This window comes from Malaclemys terrapin, chromosome 8 (genome assembly GCF_027887155.1).
Source record: "Malaclemys terrapin pileata isolate rMalTer1 chromosome 8, rMalTer1.hap1, whole genome shotgun sequence".
NCBI classification, from domain to species: Eukaryota; Metazoa; Chordata; order Testudines; family Emydidae; genus Malaclemys; species Malaclemys terrapin.
The window spans coordinates 100,902,473-100,921,744 of NC_071512.1; the positions used below are offsets into that span (position 1 = coordinate 100,902,473).

Below are 19,272 nucleotides of genomic sequence, written 5' to 3' on the forward strand. Positions count from 1 at the left end.
TTGTATAAGCCCATTTGAATTGTTTTGCAGAAATATCTCAAGTTTTTCTGATGTCTTATTGCTGCCTGGCTTGTTTGACTTACTGTATATCTTTTGTTTACAGGCAGCTATAAATGGTGTAATACCACAAGAAAATGGCATTCTACAAAGGTAAGTAAAGAAGCTTGGAGCAATAATCTGTAGAAAGAGGTACTGTGTAATAGTAGTCATGGTGGGAGGTTTACTTTCTCTTCCCCTACCTCTTCTTTCTTCATCTCCAATTCTATCCCTTAGGAGGAAGATGTAATACTGTAAGTATCATTTTGAAATAGTTAGACTCCCAAGAGCCAAGAGTTCAACTCATGGGAGGGCTGACTGAACCCCTCAACTTTCCAAGACTGATTAAGGACCTGATCCAACCCTCATCAACATCAGTGAATTCTTTCCCCTGGATTCAGTAGGTGTGGGATCAGTCCCTATAGGATATACAGTTGACTAAGTCTGAGTCTGTCAGATAATTCCCTAAAAGTGAGGTCCCATCTGTTCTGCATGGACCTAAAAAATCCCAAAGCACTTTTTCTGTCAGCTGGGAATTGCCCCCGTATCCTTGGCTAACTTTTTTTTTTTTTTTCTGTTTTGATGCATGCACACACGTGCATGAAAGGTGGTGACAATTTTTCTCTCTTAGAGTTACTGGTGTCCTTTCAGTGGGTTGCAGGTAAAGGATACTGTGTCAGAGGAAGTAGATTACTCACTTCAAAAAGTCAATGCACTTGTTTTCTTTCAAACTTTTGAATTCAGTTTTGGCTTGTGTGATTCTAAGTCACTGAAGCATGATCTGCTAAGTGCTGATGAGGCAATCGGAAACAGCAGAACAGGAATTCAGCAGTTTGGGAGAGCCAGTAGAATGTTGTGATACAAAGCATTCAGGACAAATACTCCATATGATGTTTTAAAATGTTCTTAACTTATGGTAGATGCTACTTATAATGTAAGTAAATCAGTATTTTGGCAGCTAGGCTGTATTTAATTATTAGGTCTTAACTTATTTAATGTATGTTGTCAACGGTCACTTTTTTACACTCAGAATTAAATCCTTGTTTATTCAGTGCAGTGAGTGGATATTTACTTTTTATTTGTATTAGTGTAGGGCCCAGAGACCCCCTGAACATATGCATACAAAGCATTTTCAATCTAAATACTCACCAAACTGATTAGCAGTACTTTTTTCTTTTGGTTCAGCAATAAGTGAAGGCTTTGATAAAAGTCAATTCTGTAGTTTCTTCAGCATCTCTTTCTTTCTTTTAAAAAAAATTCTAGGCAGTTGAATGTGTGTCAAGCTGTTGTGGGGTCCGTCCCCCCCTGATGATATAAGGTGGAATTTCAGAGGCCTAAGGGAGTTAGGCACCCAATTTCCATTGGCTTTCAAAGGAAGTTGGACACCTGACTCCCTTATGCTCTTTTGAAAATCTCACCCATAATCTCCTAAAGCAAAGGTTTTGCTAAATTGAATCATTATGTGAGTGTCCAGCTGCTGGTAGCTAAGTGTGTTTATTGGCTGTCTTTTTTTTTTTTTTTTTTTAAATGCAATTAATGTTATTTAATAGGGGTGAACAGGATGCAAGTAATATTTTCAGAGAACAAATATTCTCTCGGTCACCAAATGTAATACAGTTGTGATTTAAAGAAGTATGTCCTGAGAATGCTATTTAGGATTACTAATAAAATTATTGTCACAGAAACGATTGTATCACTTTTTAATTTTAACATTCAGTAATCTCTCCCCTCCCCCCCCGCCTTTTTAAAGAAACAATCTGGATCAATATATGGTCATTGTTTAACTCTGCATAACAAATTCCTAGTGGTACTTAATATTGTAATTAAAAGCTGCACAAAACAAAACAGATTCCTTGTGTACTTTAGAACTCTGAAATCCCTGTAGGTTTCACATAGCTGAGAATTCCTCTCTGTGTGTCTGCTGACTAGAGAAAAGGAAAAGAGACCTTTGTACTACCAGAAAAGCATAACACTTAATTTTTTCTTTTCAGAACGTGGGAGGTAAAATGATAGGAATTGCACCAGCAGACAGTTGGGAATGTAGACAGTGTTTGTTAATTATATAGCATGTGTGTGTAGCAACTGGCTATGCTCACTGAGTTCATGTCATCACGGGGGGGGGGGGGGGAGGGAGGGAGGAGAGGGGGAGTTTAACAGTTTTTCTTATAAAGCTTTTGCATCAAGACACTTGACTTTTTTTTTAAGAAAGTGGAATATGGCCTTCTAAATAAGGTCCCTTTTTATATATATATATTAAAAAAAAAAAAAAAAAAAAAAAAGGAAATTGGCATGATCCCAAATTTCAGCAGCCCTATTAAAAAAATTAAAGTATCATTCATTCAAATTCCATCCTTGAAGCACACACTGTTAGTGTGCACCAACCATCAGGACATCTGGAGCTGCCTAGTAAGGATAGTTTCCCATACAGATTTCACTGTATGTTTGTAGTCACTGTCTTCCACTTGAGGACATCTGCAAAGCAGAACTCCAGCCATACTCTACAAACATTATTTCCTGGATTCCTTTGGTGGAATGTTCATTTTAGTATGTAAAATGCTCATTTTGTCAAAGTGGTTCCACATTCTCTTTGGCCTGAATGGTGTTTCTTAATATGCCTTGTTTTATCACTCTGCTTACTAATCTCCAGCACCGTGCTCTTTGGAGAGAGGCTAACTGAAGAGCCTGTAGCGGGAGTTCTCCAAATTAATCTGTGCAAAGCTACATTCACTTCACTATCCCGTGGTCCATATGCAAGTGCTCAGGTGTAGTGGGGAGGGAGATGAGGCTCAAGGAGAAGCTGGAATTCAACATTCTGTAATTAACATACATTTCTAGGTTTTGGTCTTAAATGAATACACTGATGTCTATATAATCTCCCTTAACTGCCTGAAGCAAAAAAAATATTTATTTTCCTCTTTAACCTGTCTGATTAATTTGCAAATAGGTTTGTCTCTAAGATTATGGGATACATCTCTGCTGCACTTTCTCCCAGACTCTTTTGGGATGACACTAGCCTGATGTAGTAGTGGAATGGTGGCTGCTGTGTAGAATTTTAAGCCTGGGATACCCTTGGGATTCTGGTATGGATATGTAGTACTTCCATGGGGTTGCAATATTGTGTTCCTTACTCTACAAGTCATTCTGTGATTTGTAATACATATATTAAACTTGAGGCCCAAAAGACTGTTAAAATACTGTAGGACCAGCTTTTAAACAATTGCTTTTGAACTTTTTAGTTGCTAATATTTAAGAAAATGTTGTAGATACTATAATTTCTTACATTGTTAGTAAAACAGCCTGTATGTGAGATACGTGATACAGTATAGCAGTCACAAGTGCAAGTTGTGGATGACAGTAAGGGAAAATACTGCTCATCTCGCTTGCCTCGCGTTTCTTCAAATAGTTCTTCAGTTATCAGTCTGTTCTGTTTAAATTCTCTAAACTATATATCTTTCAGTGAATATGGTGGAGAGACTTTGCAAGGACCAGCCTATGGTCCCACAAATCATCCTACAGCATCTTCTTCAACTCCTTCCTCATCCTCAGCGTTTCGACATGTAGTGGCATCCCGACAAATAGTGGAAAGACAACCACGGATGCTTGACTTCAGAGTTGAATACAGAGACAGAAATGTGGATGTAGTACTTGAAGACAGCTGCACAGTTGGTAAGGTTTATTTAGAATAAAAATGTGTTGTGGTACAATAATAAAAAGAAAAATGAACAGTAACAACTGCAAGTACTGATCATTCACAAACCTCTGTGTAGCCTTAGATAAAATGGTACCACTGTATTTTGAGATTAATCTGCAAAACTATTGTTTTGAAGTCAAATTGTTTAGAATTGCTTCTGAAACCAGACTGAGACTAATGGTTCGTTGTAGCGTTAAGGCACAGTCCACAGTAGGGAGTGGTGCAGATGTGAACTGCCAGCCATTGTGCCCCAGTGAGCATGTGATCTCCATCACTTTTTGGATGCATAGCTCCTTCTCACTTCAGATCAGTCACTCGTGGGCAGGCTCCCTCTGAATCTGTGCAGGGCTGGGCATGGTTGCATCCTACTTCTTTGCAAATAAAGATTTTAATTGTCTTTTCAGGGGTGGGAGGAATTCAGACTATTGGAGAATGTAATTTACTTACCCATCTTCAAAAATGCATTATTTTGTTGCTAGTTACACTTTTTCCTTAAGAATCCTTTTTGTAAAAGTAACCTAAGAATGATACATTGATACCTGTAGCATATTGCAACATATGTTCATGTTGCAAGGGTCATGTACTGACATTCTCTGTAAAACTGTGACTACAAGAATTCCTTTTAGCTGATGTAGAAGCAAATTCCTTAATTCATTTACCCGAGATACATTTTAAAAATCAAAACTAGGAGTAAAGTGAAGAGATGCTGAATAAAATACCACATTGCAGTCAGTGTGGTAGTAAAATTGCTCTCATATAATTTTAAAGTGAAACAGTTGTTCGTATGTATAGTGTTTTATACAGTATCAAAGGGTGACACCTAGTGGTGATTATTTTGGTCTATTGAGACTGTACTGGTATTTCAGATACTGGGCTTGATTCTCCTCTTCCTTATGTTTTGTGCAGTCACTTACATCTGTGCAAGGTAGTTATAAAAACATTACCAAATCAGAATTCTGCACTCACACCTATAATACCCTTTTACACCCACTTGGCACAGGTATAAATGACTAACCAAGGCAGTGGCGAATCAGATCGGTGCAAGAACTTAGAATGTATTATTCACATACAGAACTTCGTCAAGATAGTCTTACTGAAAAGTTACAAGCTAAATTCAATAGCAATATTAAATCAATTAGTATAAAAGATTGTTTAGCAATGCTGGTGGAGAAACAAAACGGAAATTTTTCAGCATTCAACTGGATTCCAGCTGGAATACAGGTGGGAAAATAGATGTGTTCTTAAACATATAGCTGTTTTTTTTTCTCTTCTCATGTAGGCTGCTTTCTTAGTCGAGACCCAGATACTACCTCTTGTAGTAAGCCATAACACTGCAGGCATAACTCCCAGAGCAGTATTGGCTCAGGTTGACTGTGGGTTGAGTGGAATATTTTGGGGAACACATCTTGAAAATGAAAACGTTGCTTAAAAAGACCTGAATAGTTCATAAAACTGTTCGAACCAGTTGAAATTGAATCCCATAAAATATTAACTGCACCCCATATTCAGAAAGATTTTGCACAAACCAATTTATAAGAAAGGAATAGTACGTGCTGTTGTGAAATAGCTGCCTGCCATCCATGTGCATATAGCTCATAATGGTGCACCCTAGTGTGATGTTCAAAGTAAATCCCACTTTTTCTGCCTGGGTCTGTATACATTAAAACTTTTTAAAATGTGTGTTAGTTCAAAAGGTACAGTTTATATTGGCTTAGTGTTACTGTAAAAAGGAACAGTGACTTGATTCTTGACTGCTTCTTGCCAGTGAAGTGGGGAAAGAAATGAGGGAAGCAAAGGTGGCTTTAAACCACCTTTATGCTCCCTTTATATATTTGCTGTCCAGGGGCTTGCCAGGCCCTTGTTGTACTTCAGAGGAAATTCAGGGCTGCTCTGATTTTGAGTTCTGGCTGCGGTAGCCTCCTGGCAGCCCAGGATAGCTAGAATGCAGTATACTCTGGCTACACCACCTCTCCAACTCCCTACTCTTTGCGCATTCCATACTTCTGGAGTAGTATAGAGTGATTGTGACAACTCCATGCTGCCTAGGCTACCCTCTTACATAGGCTGTTTATCTCTCTTTTATGCTCCCAGAGTGAATTAAATAGAGGACAGGTGAAATCAGCTCCATTTTATCTTCCTTTAGTATGTTACTGTTGAGAAACATATGTTCTTTGAGTGGTGTCCCTATGGTTACTCCACTGTAGGCGTGTCTGTGTCCCTGTGCTACTGATCGGAGAACGTTGGTAGCAGTCTGTCCCACCCGTGAATGCGCTGCAGCTTACCTGCCATGAGGTTAGCCAGAGTTAGCAGGTGACTCTCGTCATTTCCTTCTCAGTCACCCCAGCTAGAGACGGAACTAGAGCTGTCCATGCGTGGATCATTACCTCCCTTTAGATTTGCTAAATTTAGCTTCCCTTGAAGCTTTTTTCTTACTTCATTTACTGTAAGAAATGTTACTTCATTTACATTTTATTTAGCCATGCCTTAAAACAAAACAAAAACAGAAGAAAAAAAAACGAAGAAGAAAGGGTTTGCCTCCCGCCTATCCTGGTAACATCGAGACCCCACCCCCCCCCACCCCTCTGCACCCCCTGCCCGGAACAGCCCCGAGCGCCTCCCCTCTTGGCTGGGGGAGCACCGAACCAGCCAAAGTCCTGACCCGCTCCCAACACCCCCCTCACCCCTGCCCGGAGAAGTCCTGGGCCAGCTGTAGCTGCGCCTCCCCTCACCAGACCCCAAGCTGCCCGGGGAAAAGCGTCTCTCAGGTCCAGAAGAAGCTTTTGCTATGCCCCATGCAGGTTCTGGGGCGGCTGAGGAGGCAGTATTTTCTACTCAGCTTCCTGGGTCCAGGGAGATTACCAATGAACCTAGGAAGCTGAATAGCCCATACTGCCTCCTCAGCCACCCCAGAACCTACATGGGGCTCAAGAAATCAAAAACTTCACCCCCAAACCCCGCAACGGGGGTCCGGCGGCTGTGGCAGCACCAGGGGAGGCTGGCCTATTATACCCACTGCCCATGATGATCACAAATGGGAGATAGTCGGTGGTACTCCCCATAGTCAGACAATGGGGGACACCAGTAATATACCTGTTCTCTACTTACCAGAACAAGAAATGTCCACAGTATTGCTCCAGAGCGGGGATCAGATGACACCATGGGAGATGCTCTCCTCCTCCCATGGGACAAGGGCCTTCTTTACATCTTTCCCCCATTCACTCTATTAATTAAATACTGTTGAAAGTGACAAGAGAAAAAGCATGATCCCACATGGTCCAGGCAGATGTGGTACACTTACCTGTCACAGCTGACATTATATCCACTGATGACTCTCCATCCCAACTTAGAGTTTGTGACTCAAAGCATGGCTCCTTCATGGTTCCAGCACATAGAGATATCTTGCTCTGAGGAGGTACAGGAGGTGCTATTACACAGTAGAGTAGGAACTATGCATCATACCTGTCTGCAAAAATGGAAGAGATTCCAGATCTGGTGCCAGCCTAAAGATGTCACCCCTAATACAGCCACCCTACCAGTAGTCCTGGACTACCTATTGGCTCTCAAGAAATTGGGACTCTCTGTTAGTTCTCTAGAGGTTCATTTAGCAGCGGTTGCAACCTTCCACCAACAGGTAGAAGGTTATGCAGTCTTTTCCCATCTGACTACAAAGAGGTTTCTCACAAGCATAATGAACCTCTTCCCACCACCCAGACTTCCCACTCCTCAATGGGATCTCAACCTAGTGCTAAAAGGGTTGACTAGACTGCAATTTGAACCTATGGCCACTTGTTCATTAACTCACCTTAACTCCCTGATTGCTATTACCTCTGCAAGAAGGGTAGGGGAAATAGCGGCTCTGGTGGCACATCCCCCTTTCACTGTGTTATCCCCTGACAAGGTGATGCTGAGACCACATCCAAAGTTCACTCCCAAGGTGACTTCTGCATTCCACATTAATCAGCTTATTTGGCTTTCAGCTTTTTATCCCAAACCTCATCAGAATAATAGGGAAGCCATCCTTCATGTGCGTGATGTGAAGAGAGCCTTGGCCTTCTGTTTGGACAGGATAAGAAGCTTCAAAAAATTTCCAAGACTCTTCCTCTGCATTGCAGATAGCTCAAAAGGCACAGCGGTTTCAGCTCAGAGACACTCCAACTGGGTCTTGGGCTGTATTAAACTCTGTTACCAATTGCGTAATGTAACACCCCCATCTTCAATATGCTTGCATTCTATGAGGTCGATCTCCTCATCTGTCGCCTTCTCCATGGGTATCCCTATTTCAGAAATCTGCAGAACAGTTACCTTTGCAGAACACTATGCCATCCTGGGGGATTCAGCTGCAGATGCCAAATTTGGCGCTATCATCCATATCAGACTCAACTTCAGAGTCCCAGCTTCCAGTGTGGGCACTGCTCGGGAGTTACCTACAGTGGAGAACCCATAGGGACACTAGTTGAAGAAGTAGTAGTAGTTACCTTGTGCAGTAATGATGGTTCTTCGAGATGTGTCCCCCTGGGGGTGCTCCCCAGCCCACCCTCCTCCCCTCTACTTTGGAGTTCTTGTCATTGACTCTGCAGTAGAAAAGAAAAAGCATGCTGGCTAACCTCGTGGCAGGCGAGGTGCCGTGCATGAGTGGGCGGGACAGACTGCTATCAAAGATCTTCAGTCAGCAGCGCAGAAATGCAGACACACCTACAGTGGACACACGTCTTGAAGAACTGTCGTTATGGTACAAGGTGACTGACTAACTTCTGCTTAGTTGACAAGTTCAATGCATTGTGCATATTTTATTTTAAACTTTGTATCTGGGTACATTTAAAAATATTAAAAAATTAATATTCTGTCCATTGTAATGCTCTTCTTCATTTGAATGATTGATAGATATTTGAAAGCCTAATGTTCTAATAGACTTTGTTGTCTTTAAAAGAGGCTTTTTAAAAAGAAAAAATCCTCCATCTCTCTGTTTGGAGTCACTGCCACCATTCTCAAGTATTCTAACTCAGAGAACTAGTACCATGGGAGATTGAAAGCCCTGGCATGAGGGATTAATAGGACTGTGTAGAACCAGGTCTAATGCAGTAAGTGATGAATAAGCTTCTGCAAACAACATCAGTACACCACATTCCTGACCTGCATCTCCCTGCTATTCCAATCCTAGGCATCCTCTGTGAGGGGAATGTGTTAATCGTGTCAAACGGTGAGATGGACATGTGACTTGGAAAACTGTCCAGTAGCAACTAGCTCACTGTGCTCACTTTTACTTCTCTCCTATGGTAGAATTTGAGTCCAGGTGCCCAGATGTGAAAGGTGGTACATTAAAGTACCGTACATGTTTTCTTAGCACACTAGTTCAAAGAACTACCTGTTTCTTTGGCAAAACAAATCCTTTATAAGGGGTCATATTATGTATAATTATCTGAATATAAGTCATCAGAACCATATCCCATGGTGGTTGTTGCCTATCTACACCAGTTCATATGTTTGCTTGAACTGTATATGATCCTTCAGACAACACATACTCATTACCTTATAGATAGGGGTCTTAAATCTTTTTCATTACATGGACCACTTTTTACTACAGAAAATGTCTCAAGGACTCCTTTCCTCTTATTTGTAATTGCATAACATCCCTGTGTCAGCTAGAACAATTACTAAAGTGGAAAAGTAATCTTAGGTCCGTATTTAATGCATGCTTAACTCTCTTAATGTGATGTAGCAGCTGGAAATGAGAAAAGCCAGCACATGTGACTGGTCAGGTCTCTTCAGACTCCCGATGGTGCTGAGACCACAGTTGGGGAGCTACTGTTTCATAATTGTTACTTCTATCCAGGTGGAAATGTCCAGTTTTGCTTTAAAAAGGCTGCCTTTCTCTCAGTACATTAGTTGAATTCTCTCAACCTAATTCTAAATCCAAGTATTTAATTATATTCCTTGCATAATAAAGTTTTACATACAGAAATGCCCATAATTCCTACAAAGATCATACAGCAACTATCTGCAAGATTCAGACATAAAACAAAATATGTGACTGTAAATTAGTACTGCACAGAAGAATGAACAGAAAAAACCTAAAACATTTTGTTTCAGAAAAGGTCAACATTGACATCCTTTCTCTCACATCCAGTATCTTTGACTATTTTTAATTTCTGTCCATTAGCAGTCACATTATCTCTTACTCCAGAGTTCCCAAAATAAACTCTTCCGACTCTGAGTGAGTGTTTGTTGCTCTCTAGAATAGTTACCGTCTGTCCTTTTCAGGCTTCTTTTTTCCCCTCCAGCGTTTTTCTTCCTATCTCAGTGAGGTGTGAGGGCTGGAAATGGTTTGACTGAAGTAGTGCACAACAATAGCAGTAGGATGGGAGACGGCTCCATCCCACTGACAATAAGCCTAATCAGCGTCCCTGCATTCAGGCAGTGCCGGTTAGGCGCACCTGCAGAGCATGCTCTGCCTAGAGAAGGGGGAACATTAAAGGTGAAGCTGGCCACAGAGCAAGGGGGGGGACCTTTGCCCAAGAGGAGAGGCTGCTAGAGATTGCTAAGGAGCTCAGTAGCCAGGGGAACCCAGCCCGAGGCAATGACCAGCCTTCCCTTCTCCCCCACCCCCTGCCTTTTGCGTTAGACAGACATTGCAGTCCTGAGAGGGGCTATGGATGTCTGCTCTCTGTCTGTGCCCTGTAGCTGGACCTGAGGAGCAGTACCAGGGACTGGAGGTAATTAGCCTCTGAAAAGACCCTGGGAATGAGCCCAACTCTTGCAGGGAACAATGAGCTTACCCAGGGGTGTGGGTTCTGGTGGGCACCCAGAGGCAAGAGACCTAGAGATGACTTCCAAGCTCAAGCTGAGAGCTGGTTCACTGAAAGTGGTGGAGAAGGCAGGCATGATACCCTATGCATGATACCCTACGCATGACACAAGGCCTTGAGACAGTAACAGGTTCCACATCAGTCCTTGGAGAGGGGGCATCAGTCAAGGTGCACCATTAGCACTGGTATACGTGGATGGTAGAATGGCAACAGTAGCAGGCCAATCAGAAATAGCAGTTCCAGCAGCAGGTCCAGTCAGGATAGCAGCAGCAGCTGCTAAAGGAAGTTGTGACCCACCAGCAAGAACTTGAAACTTTTTTGCAGTAGTAAAAACCTGCCCTCTGCACAGGGAGACCCAGTAGGCCAGAGGGAGCTCTGCCACCGATGTCAGTAAAGTTAACTAACATGGGCTCCAAGACAATCCAGCAGCATTCCTTCTCACCTTTCAGGGGATGGCATTGGTCTCTCAATGGCCTCCAGAGCATTGGGCATTAGTTTTAGCCCTCTACATGATGTGAGAGGCAAAGCGGGTATACTGTAACCTTGACCCAGAACAGGCTAGAGACTACTGTTGGGTGAAGACCACTATTTTAGATTATCTGGATATTAGCAAATAGACTCATCAGCAGTGTTTTTGGGTGGAGACCTCCCCCCAGGAAATGGTGCAATGATTCAAAGAGCATTGCTGGTGATGGCTTTCTCTCCTGGAGCGCTCCAGGGCTCAAGTTGCAGAGTAGGTCCTCACACAGCAGTTTGTATCTATACTTCTAGTGAGGGACCTGGAGTGGGTTCTTTGGCATCACCCTGAGTCGTTGTCAGAGGTAATGCAGCTGATGGAAAATTTTATCACCGCTGAAGGGTTGCTGGAGATGGGACACATGGCCTCAGTCCATTCACCAGTGAGGGCCACTGAGGACACCAGACCCCCGCAAGCAGATGCCGAACCCCAAGCACAACAGGAAATGTGTACAAACCCCACCACAGTGACCTGAGCTACACGCATGTAGAGAGGAAGACTGTGGCAAGACAAAGGGCCAAGTTTGGATGAGGTGTTGCCCAGATAACCAACCATCCGGGGACACAAATGACTGAAGTCCAAAGGTCTTCCTTGTAGTCTGTCCCCTGCCAGAGCCTGCAGGAATAAGCTCAGTGATCTGCTATTCCTGTTGGCAACAGGGGCATATGAGGAAAGAGTTCCCATTGATGGTGTGTGACTACGCAGAGGATTGGACGGCAGAAGATGAACTCTTCCAGGAGTTCGTTCTCTATACAGATGCATCAAACGTTGGCTTGGGAGCAGTGTTGTCCCAGGAGTTTGAGGGTAAAGAGCACCCTGTCCTATATTTGAGCAAAAAGTTGTTCCCCAGGGAGAAAGCATATTCTATTATTGAGAAGGAGGCTCTGGGAATAAAGTGGGCTGTGGACTCCTTCAGGTTTGTCCCTTCTCCCTGGTCACAGACCATGGGCCCTTACTACAGCTATACTTTGTACAGGATTCAAATCCCTGGATTATGTGCTGATATCTGGCACTTCAACCCTGTAACTTCTAGGTGCAGCACTGAGCCACGAAGGCGCAAGCAAATGCAGAATTTTTGCCCCAGGAGACCGGGACTGGGTCGATGCTCAAACAGCCACCCTCCACCCCCAAGAAAAGGTTTATTATGTGATGAAACATGCCCCATCCCACTGACAGCAAGCCTCACGAGAATCCCAGCATTCAGGCAGTGCCAGTTAGGTGCACCGGCAGAGCATGCTCTGCCTGGAGAACAGCAGCTTAAAAGGTGAAACTAGCCACAGAACAAGGGGGGAAAGTTTGCCCAAGAAGAGATGCTATTAGAGACGGCTAGGGAGCCCAATGGCCAGGGGATCCCAGCCCAAGGCAGTGATATCCTTTTCTTTTCCTTTCCCTTTGTTCAGGGAAGATGGACACTGCAGTTCTGAGAGTGCCTTGTAGCTGGATTGAGATAATTAGACTCAGTAGGTCCCTGGGACTGAGCCCAACTCCTGCAGGGAGCAGTGAGACTGCCCCGGAGTGGGAGTTCCAGCGGGGACAAGGGGCAAGAGACACAGAGACAATGGCAGAGCTTAGGCTGAGAGCTGTCTGACTACAGCAGGTACTGTTGTTGTTTGCATTTGTAATATCAATGTATTTTTCATGTGCTGAAACCTCATTTTATTGGTTAAGCAATTGTTAGCTCTTGGGGATGATTAAAATCAATTAGTGCTTGGATCTGTAAGTCATAGGAGAATAAACTCTTTGGATTCCTCCTGTACTCTCTGTGTTAAGTACTTCATATGGCCTTCATTGCCGTAGTATCTTCATGACTCTCAATCTTTGCTATAATTCTCCTCACGGCACCTCTGTCAGGCAGAGAATACTATTTCCGTTTTGCACATGGGGAGCTTAGGCACAGAGACTTGGTGACTTGCCCAAGGTCACACAGGAAAATGCTGGCGGAAGAGAGAATTGAACCAAGGTCTCTTGAGTCCCAGGGTAGTGCCCTAACATACTTCAATTGCCTTTTCTAGGGTCAACCTCCCTTTTGTAGGAATTAAATCAAAGTCCATGTTTGATTCAATTGTATCAGTTTCTAACAGCTGATTTTTCTTAATGTGAGACAGTGGATTCATCAACAATTTGCAATCGTTCTCTAAATTTGCATTACTTTGAAACCACATTTCTATTTTGTTGTGAAACGAGAATTTAGGACTGTGTTCATCTCTTCAGCTGCATCTTTCTAACCTGATAAGTTAGAGGAAATTCTTCACGGAGAGACTCCTAGAGTTTAATGTCAATTATTTCATTTTTCTGGCTCTAACTATATCTAATCCATAGTCAATCTCACAGAAATAAAGATTCCATTTACATCATATTTTTTGTGTAGTGATTAGCTGCATTCTTGTTAAAAGTCATGAATCGTGGTAAACTGGAGCTTGCCATCTTTCTCCGCTATCGCCATCATATCAATAGCCAGGGCTGGCTCCAAGCACCTGCGTACCAAGCAGGTGCTTGGGGTGGCCACTTCGGAGAGGGGCGGCATGTCCAGCTGTTCGGCGGCAATTCGGCGGACGGTCCCTCACTCCTGCTCGGAGCGAAGGACCTCTCGCCGAATTGCTGCCGCAGAGCGTGATCGCGGCTTTTTTGTTTGTTTGTTTTGGCTGCTTGGGGCGGCCAAAACCCTGGAGCCGGCCTTGTCAATAGCTCATCACCAAAGTGCGGTGTTCTTTGTGAAGCACAGAGTGTAAAGTATCTGCAAGTGGCTCTTATTAAACTAGGCTTCCAAAAATGCTCTTCTGGAAACAACCATTCAATATCATTTCGACATGGCTAAAACTTCTCTGAGGCTCCACATCTGTCTAGCCTGTTTCTCAGTTTGCTTGAATTTATATTGCAATTATATCAAATTTCCACTAGATGGAAATATGCCACAACCACCCCAGGTTAGAGATCCAAACAGAAGGGACATTTAACTAGCAAAGAGAACTTAAAGGAAGGTTAAATAAATAGTAACTGTTGGAATGAGCAAGGCACCCAATGTATGATGCATAAGTGTCAGCAATAGGAAGGAAAGTTGTTTCCTAGGGTTAGTTATCTGGGCTTTTGTATTGTTTGTATTATATTAAGATTTCCTGTGAGTATATTGTTTGGTTCTCTATATAACATAAATGCAAGAACATTAACTTTTTTGCCATGCATATAAATAAATTAATCTTTTACCACACCTACAAAGGGATTAATTATCTTAAATCCACCCTTGTCTTGTAACCATAGTGAGATTCAGCCCATGCACAGAGGGCTTGGGAAAATTCCACTCTGTGTACATATTGGTAAACTGGATGATAGCAGAGTTAAAATATTACAGAAATCCTCATATGAATCCCCAAGTCAAGCAAGATTCCAGCACATGAGAAAATTGATTCTCACAAATGAGAAACTGAATCAGTAGCAAGTATGTGGTAGTAGGGAATGTTTCTGGGTCTTCTGATGCTAAATTAGCTGAGTACTGTAGGTGCAAGACTAATCTGATGAAAGATGTCTATCTCTAGATTGGTGATTTATTGTTTGCTAGCTAAACAATAGAAGGATGTAAATCTTACACTATGATTTTGAACTTAGACCCAAAAGAATAAGGAGCTTTTATTACTATTACTGAAATATATTGGAAAAACAAGGGTATAATGATAAACTTTAAAACAGCTGACTACAGGATCCACAGAAATGTATTTATTATCTTTATATAATCAACCACAGCAACAAAATCTGGGAAATCTTCAAGAAAGAGTAAACTCACTGCCTGATAAATAGCTTGGGGGTGGGAAGGAAACTAATTAAACATTATAAATTAAATACAACCTTGTTTAGTCTGGCCAGCATTTCAGTCAATTGGATACTATAATCTATTTTTCATGTAAATTATTATGCATCACTGTATCCAATTACTGCATTAACTCCTCGCGGCTTGGAGGAAAGAGCTGGGATTCTCGAGCAGCTGTTGTTTCAAAGTTTTACATCCACATTCTTACAGTGTCTACAAAGATTTAATTTGGTTTACTTGTAATTACTTGATAATGCACTGAGATTGTACGTAGTATATAAAATATTTGTGAGGGAATGTGGGTGTAATCTTCTAAAAGTGACTAAGCATTATGTTCTGAAAATATGATTCTGTAAAAGGACAGATTTTATATTTATATTGATTTAAAATTTGCTCAGTTTTCAACAATACATTACCCCAAAAGCAATGCATCTATAATAATTATTTACTCCTGGGGGAATTCTGCACCACTGCACATGCGCAGAATTTATGTCCCCCGCATATTTCTTTGCTTTGCTTCCCCGTCAGAGTCATTTTTCTGCAGGAAAGGGAAGCCACAAGGGGTCATGTGACCCTCCCCAGCAGTATGTTTCGGGTGCCCAGGGCAGCTGGCAGAGAGAGAAATCACTGTTGCACAGGTGGCGGTACTGGGGAAGACACGACTGGTGGATTCTACCCTGCACCGGGCTCAACTGCTAGTCCCGGCCGGGATGGGGAGGACAGGACTTCCTCTTCCCCTGCCTGGCAACCGGGGCTGGGTCAGACCCCCCCACAGATTTCTCCCGCAGCTGCAGGAAGCTCTTCTCCTCCCCGCCCCACCTCCTGTACCCATCGCTTCTCAGCTGGGGGGGGGAGGGGAAGAGAGGGGAAATCCCTGTACAGAGAGCTGTTACCCCTTCCACCCAACCCATGCATCCAGATCCCCTCATACCCAGACCCTCCCACCGAACCTCACCCCACCTGCACTCATAAGCCTCCCGATGATCCCCACTCCCCCTGCACCTGAACCACCCTGACAAGTCACCCACACCTGGATCCCCGCCCCACTCCCCCAGCATCTGGACCCCCTACTGAGCCCGCCCCCCCACACAGACCCCCTGCCAAACTCTATCCCCCTTCACACGCAGACCCCCTCCCCACTAAGCCCCAACCACCTTCACCGGGACCCCCCCGCAGAATCCCATTACTGTTGCACCCAGAGCCCCCCCAACAAGCCCCTGTGCATCCAGATCCCCACACACACCCGGATCCCTCACTGAGCTGCCAACACCCAGATTGCCCACCCAGAACCCTCTCAACCCACACCTGGATCCCACCACACTAAGCCCCTCCACACTTGGATCCTGCCATGCTGAGCCTACCTGCCCACACCTGGTGCACCTGGCATGGAGGGGCAGGGCACTGGGGTGTTTCTGGGGCAGGCCTGGTCCTTGTGCTGTGTCAGAATTGGGTGCAGCCTCACTGCTGAGTCTGTATCCTTTGGGGGAGCTGCACAGTGATCTCCCACCTCTGTGCAACCAGTGGCCTGTGCTCCGCAATGCCATGCTGGAGCCTCCACATTGATTTGACAAAATTTGCAGAATTTGGCATAATTTTAAAATATTGTGTGCAGAATTTTTAATTTTTTGGCACGGAATGCCCTCAGGAGTAATAATAAAATTGAAACAAACAATTATTCTTCTTCGAGTGATTGCTCATGTGTATTCTGGCACCAGTGCACGTGGCGAGCACGCACACCTATAGTGGAAGTTTTTCCCTTAGCAGTATCCGTAGTGGGGGAGCACCGCTGCGACCCCTGGAGTGGTGCTGACATATCGCGCCATAAAGGGGGCTGCATGCTCCCCCCACCCTCTGTTCCTTCTTGCCGCCAGTGAAGGTAGTTGGAACTTGCTCCAGCTTAGCGTAGCTGCAGCGTTTCTAGCTTAGTGGTATCCAGTTTCACTGATCTCTTCCATTACTGAACTTTCTTTCGCGAGTGCCTGGCTCGGGGTATGCCCCGTGGCCCAGGCTTCAAGTCGTGCGACTCCTGTCACAACTCCATGCCCAGAAGTGATCCACACAATCAGTGTCTTTGCTGTTTGGGTGAGTCTCACATTAGTGGGAAGTGCAAGATCTGACGCTCCTTCAAGCCGCGGATGAAAAAGGAGCGTGAGATCCAACTCCGGGCTCTTTTAATGGAGTTGGCATTGGCCCTGGCACTGGTGCGCCAAGCTGACACTGCGCCAGGCTCTGCGTTGTCGGCACATGGTGAAGCGCCTCCAGTGCGCCGTTCCGAATTGGCACCCGGCACCGCGTCCTCGGTGCACAGCGAAGCACCGTCGACGTCCTGACACCTCTCCCCAGCTAAGAAGCCCGGGAAGTCTCAGCGGCGCCGAGAGAAGGACAGCGGGGAGACCAAACCTGAGTTGGGCAGCCTGCTATACCTGTCGGCACAGAGACCTCGGGCTGAGTAGAGTAGTTCAGTCCTGTCCGCATGAGCCTCACCAGAAGTACGCATCCTTTTGACGCCAGAGGCAGCTCATGCCGCGTGTGATATACTGACACTTCCACTGCAGGGAGCGCCGCTGCAGTCGGGCCCCCAGTCCCGTGGGAAGGCGCCCATCAGCACTCCCCAGAGGTGTTGGAGGCCAAGGCACCTTCCCGGGTCGAGGTGCCGATCAGAGCCCTGTGATACGTCGACGCCGCGTCCGGACTCTTCCAGGATCCCACTCCTCCGGCCTTGAGCGCCGTCGAGGAGGCAGCAAGAGACAGCGCCGTTCCTCTTCTGGCGAGTCAGAGGGGGACAGGTCGCGACGCCATCGGCACCGACGCTCCTACTCAAGTGCCCGCCGTCATAGAGGCCATGCTCGTGGCCCATCCCGAGAGACCGACGCACCGTGGCCACAGGCGCCGTATGGAGTCCAGGGACAGCTCCTTGGACATGTATGTCTCGACCTCCTCTAGGTCAAAATCTCGTGGCAGGAGCCGTCACGATCAGGACCGCTCCAGCCATTCTTACGGCACCGTGTGCTCCTCCTGGACCTCCGCGTCGGCGCACAGCCATCACTCCCAGGGCCGCACCGCACCGCAGGACCAGCCTGCCCTGCTGGCGCCCGATGCCTCTCTGCTCTAGGCCGTGCCCTGGCAGGGACAGTGGTGCCAGTGGGCACCATGACCTCAGGCACCTGCGCAGCCAGGCCCTCGCTCTGTGGCTGGAGCCTCTCACTGCCAACCCGCGTCACCTTCCCGGCACCGGGATGAAGTTGTGGGTGTCGAACCCCCGGCACCGACTTCGGCACCGAACCCAGATGTGGAGCCCACGATGCCGTTGGCCGGCGAAGGCGCCACGCCATCCACCCGTTCGGCGCAGGGCAATTCGGTTGCGGTACCGCCTCCCTCTTCCCAGGAGGACTTTAAAGCCCACCAAGAGCTGTTTCGGAGGGTGGCAGCCAACCTCAAGCTCCGGGCCGAGGAGATGGAGGAGCCCTCCGACACCCTCTTTAATGTCCTCGTCTCCTCGGTACCGGGGCGTGTGGCACACCCTTTCCATCAGGGAGTTGCCGACATCACCACTGGCCTTTGGCAGACCCCGGCCTCTCTTGGGCCTATTTCTAAGAAGGCCGAGAGGAAGTACTTTGTCCCCGCGAGGGGTCTCGAGTATCTTTATACCCACACAGCTCAAAACTCCCTAGTGGTTGAGTTGGTCCACCACCGTGAACAGAATGGCCAGCCCGCGCCCACGCCAAAGGACAAGGATGCTCATAGACTTGATGCCTTTGGTAAAAAAGCTTATTCGTCAACGAGTTTCCAGCTCAGAGTGGCCAACCATCAGGCGCTTCTGAGCCTCTATGAGTTTAACCTGTGGAGATCCCTCCCCAAATTTGAGCCCCTCATTCCTGACAAAGATGTGAAGGAGTTCAGGGCGTTGGTTGAGGAGGGTGCGACCGCCGCCAAAGCGGCTCTCCAGGCGGCTTCATAGCCGCTCGTTCAATGGCTACCGCTGTCTCCATGCGACGGGCGTCTGGCTCTCGCTTTCGGGGCTATCGTCAGAATCCCAGTCCATAATGCAGGACCTGCCGTTTGATGGCAAGGCCCTTTTCGCAGACCAGACAGACACCCATCTGCACGGGATGAAGGACTCCCGTACCCCCCTGCAGACGCTAGGCCTGTATGTCCCGCCTGCTAAGGACAAACCCAGGCCTCAACCCTCTGCTCCACAAGGTAGGGGCAGATATGAACCCTCGCCTAAGCGGCAGAGGGATCAAAGACGTCAGTCCCAACGCCAATCCCACTCGGCCCCATGGCCTGGGGCCTCGAAGGCCAAATGGCAGGGAAAATGGCATTTTTTGACTTGTTAAGGGGGGTCATCGGGCCTGTTGCCAGTGTACCCCCCCACCCAGTTAATAAAGTTACCTTTTCTAAACCGTTTGTCGGACTTCCGACTGCG

At 45.8% G+C, this 19,272-nt stretch overlaps 1 protein-coding gene across 1 annotated transcript in view; it reads left to right on the forward strand.

Moving 5' to 3' along the window:
- The window catches only part of FAF1 (Fas associated factor 1), a 325,268-nt gene that overhangs the window by 76,371 nt on the left and 229,625 nt on the right, over positions 1-19,272 (forward strand). Inside the window, exons 3-4 of the mRNA XM_054036693.1 lie at positions 104-150; positions 3,494-3,702. Coding sequence (XP_053892668.1) covers positions 104-150; positions 3,494-3,702 — 256 coding nt within the window. The remainder of the gene's footprint in view (positions 1-103; positions 151-3,493; positions 3,703-19,272) is intronic.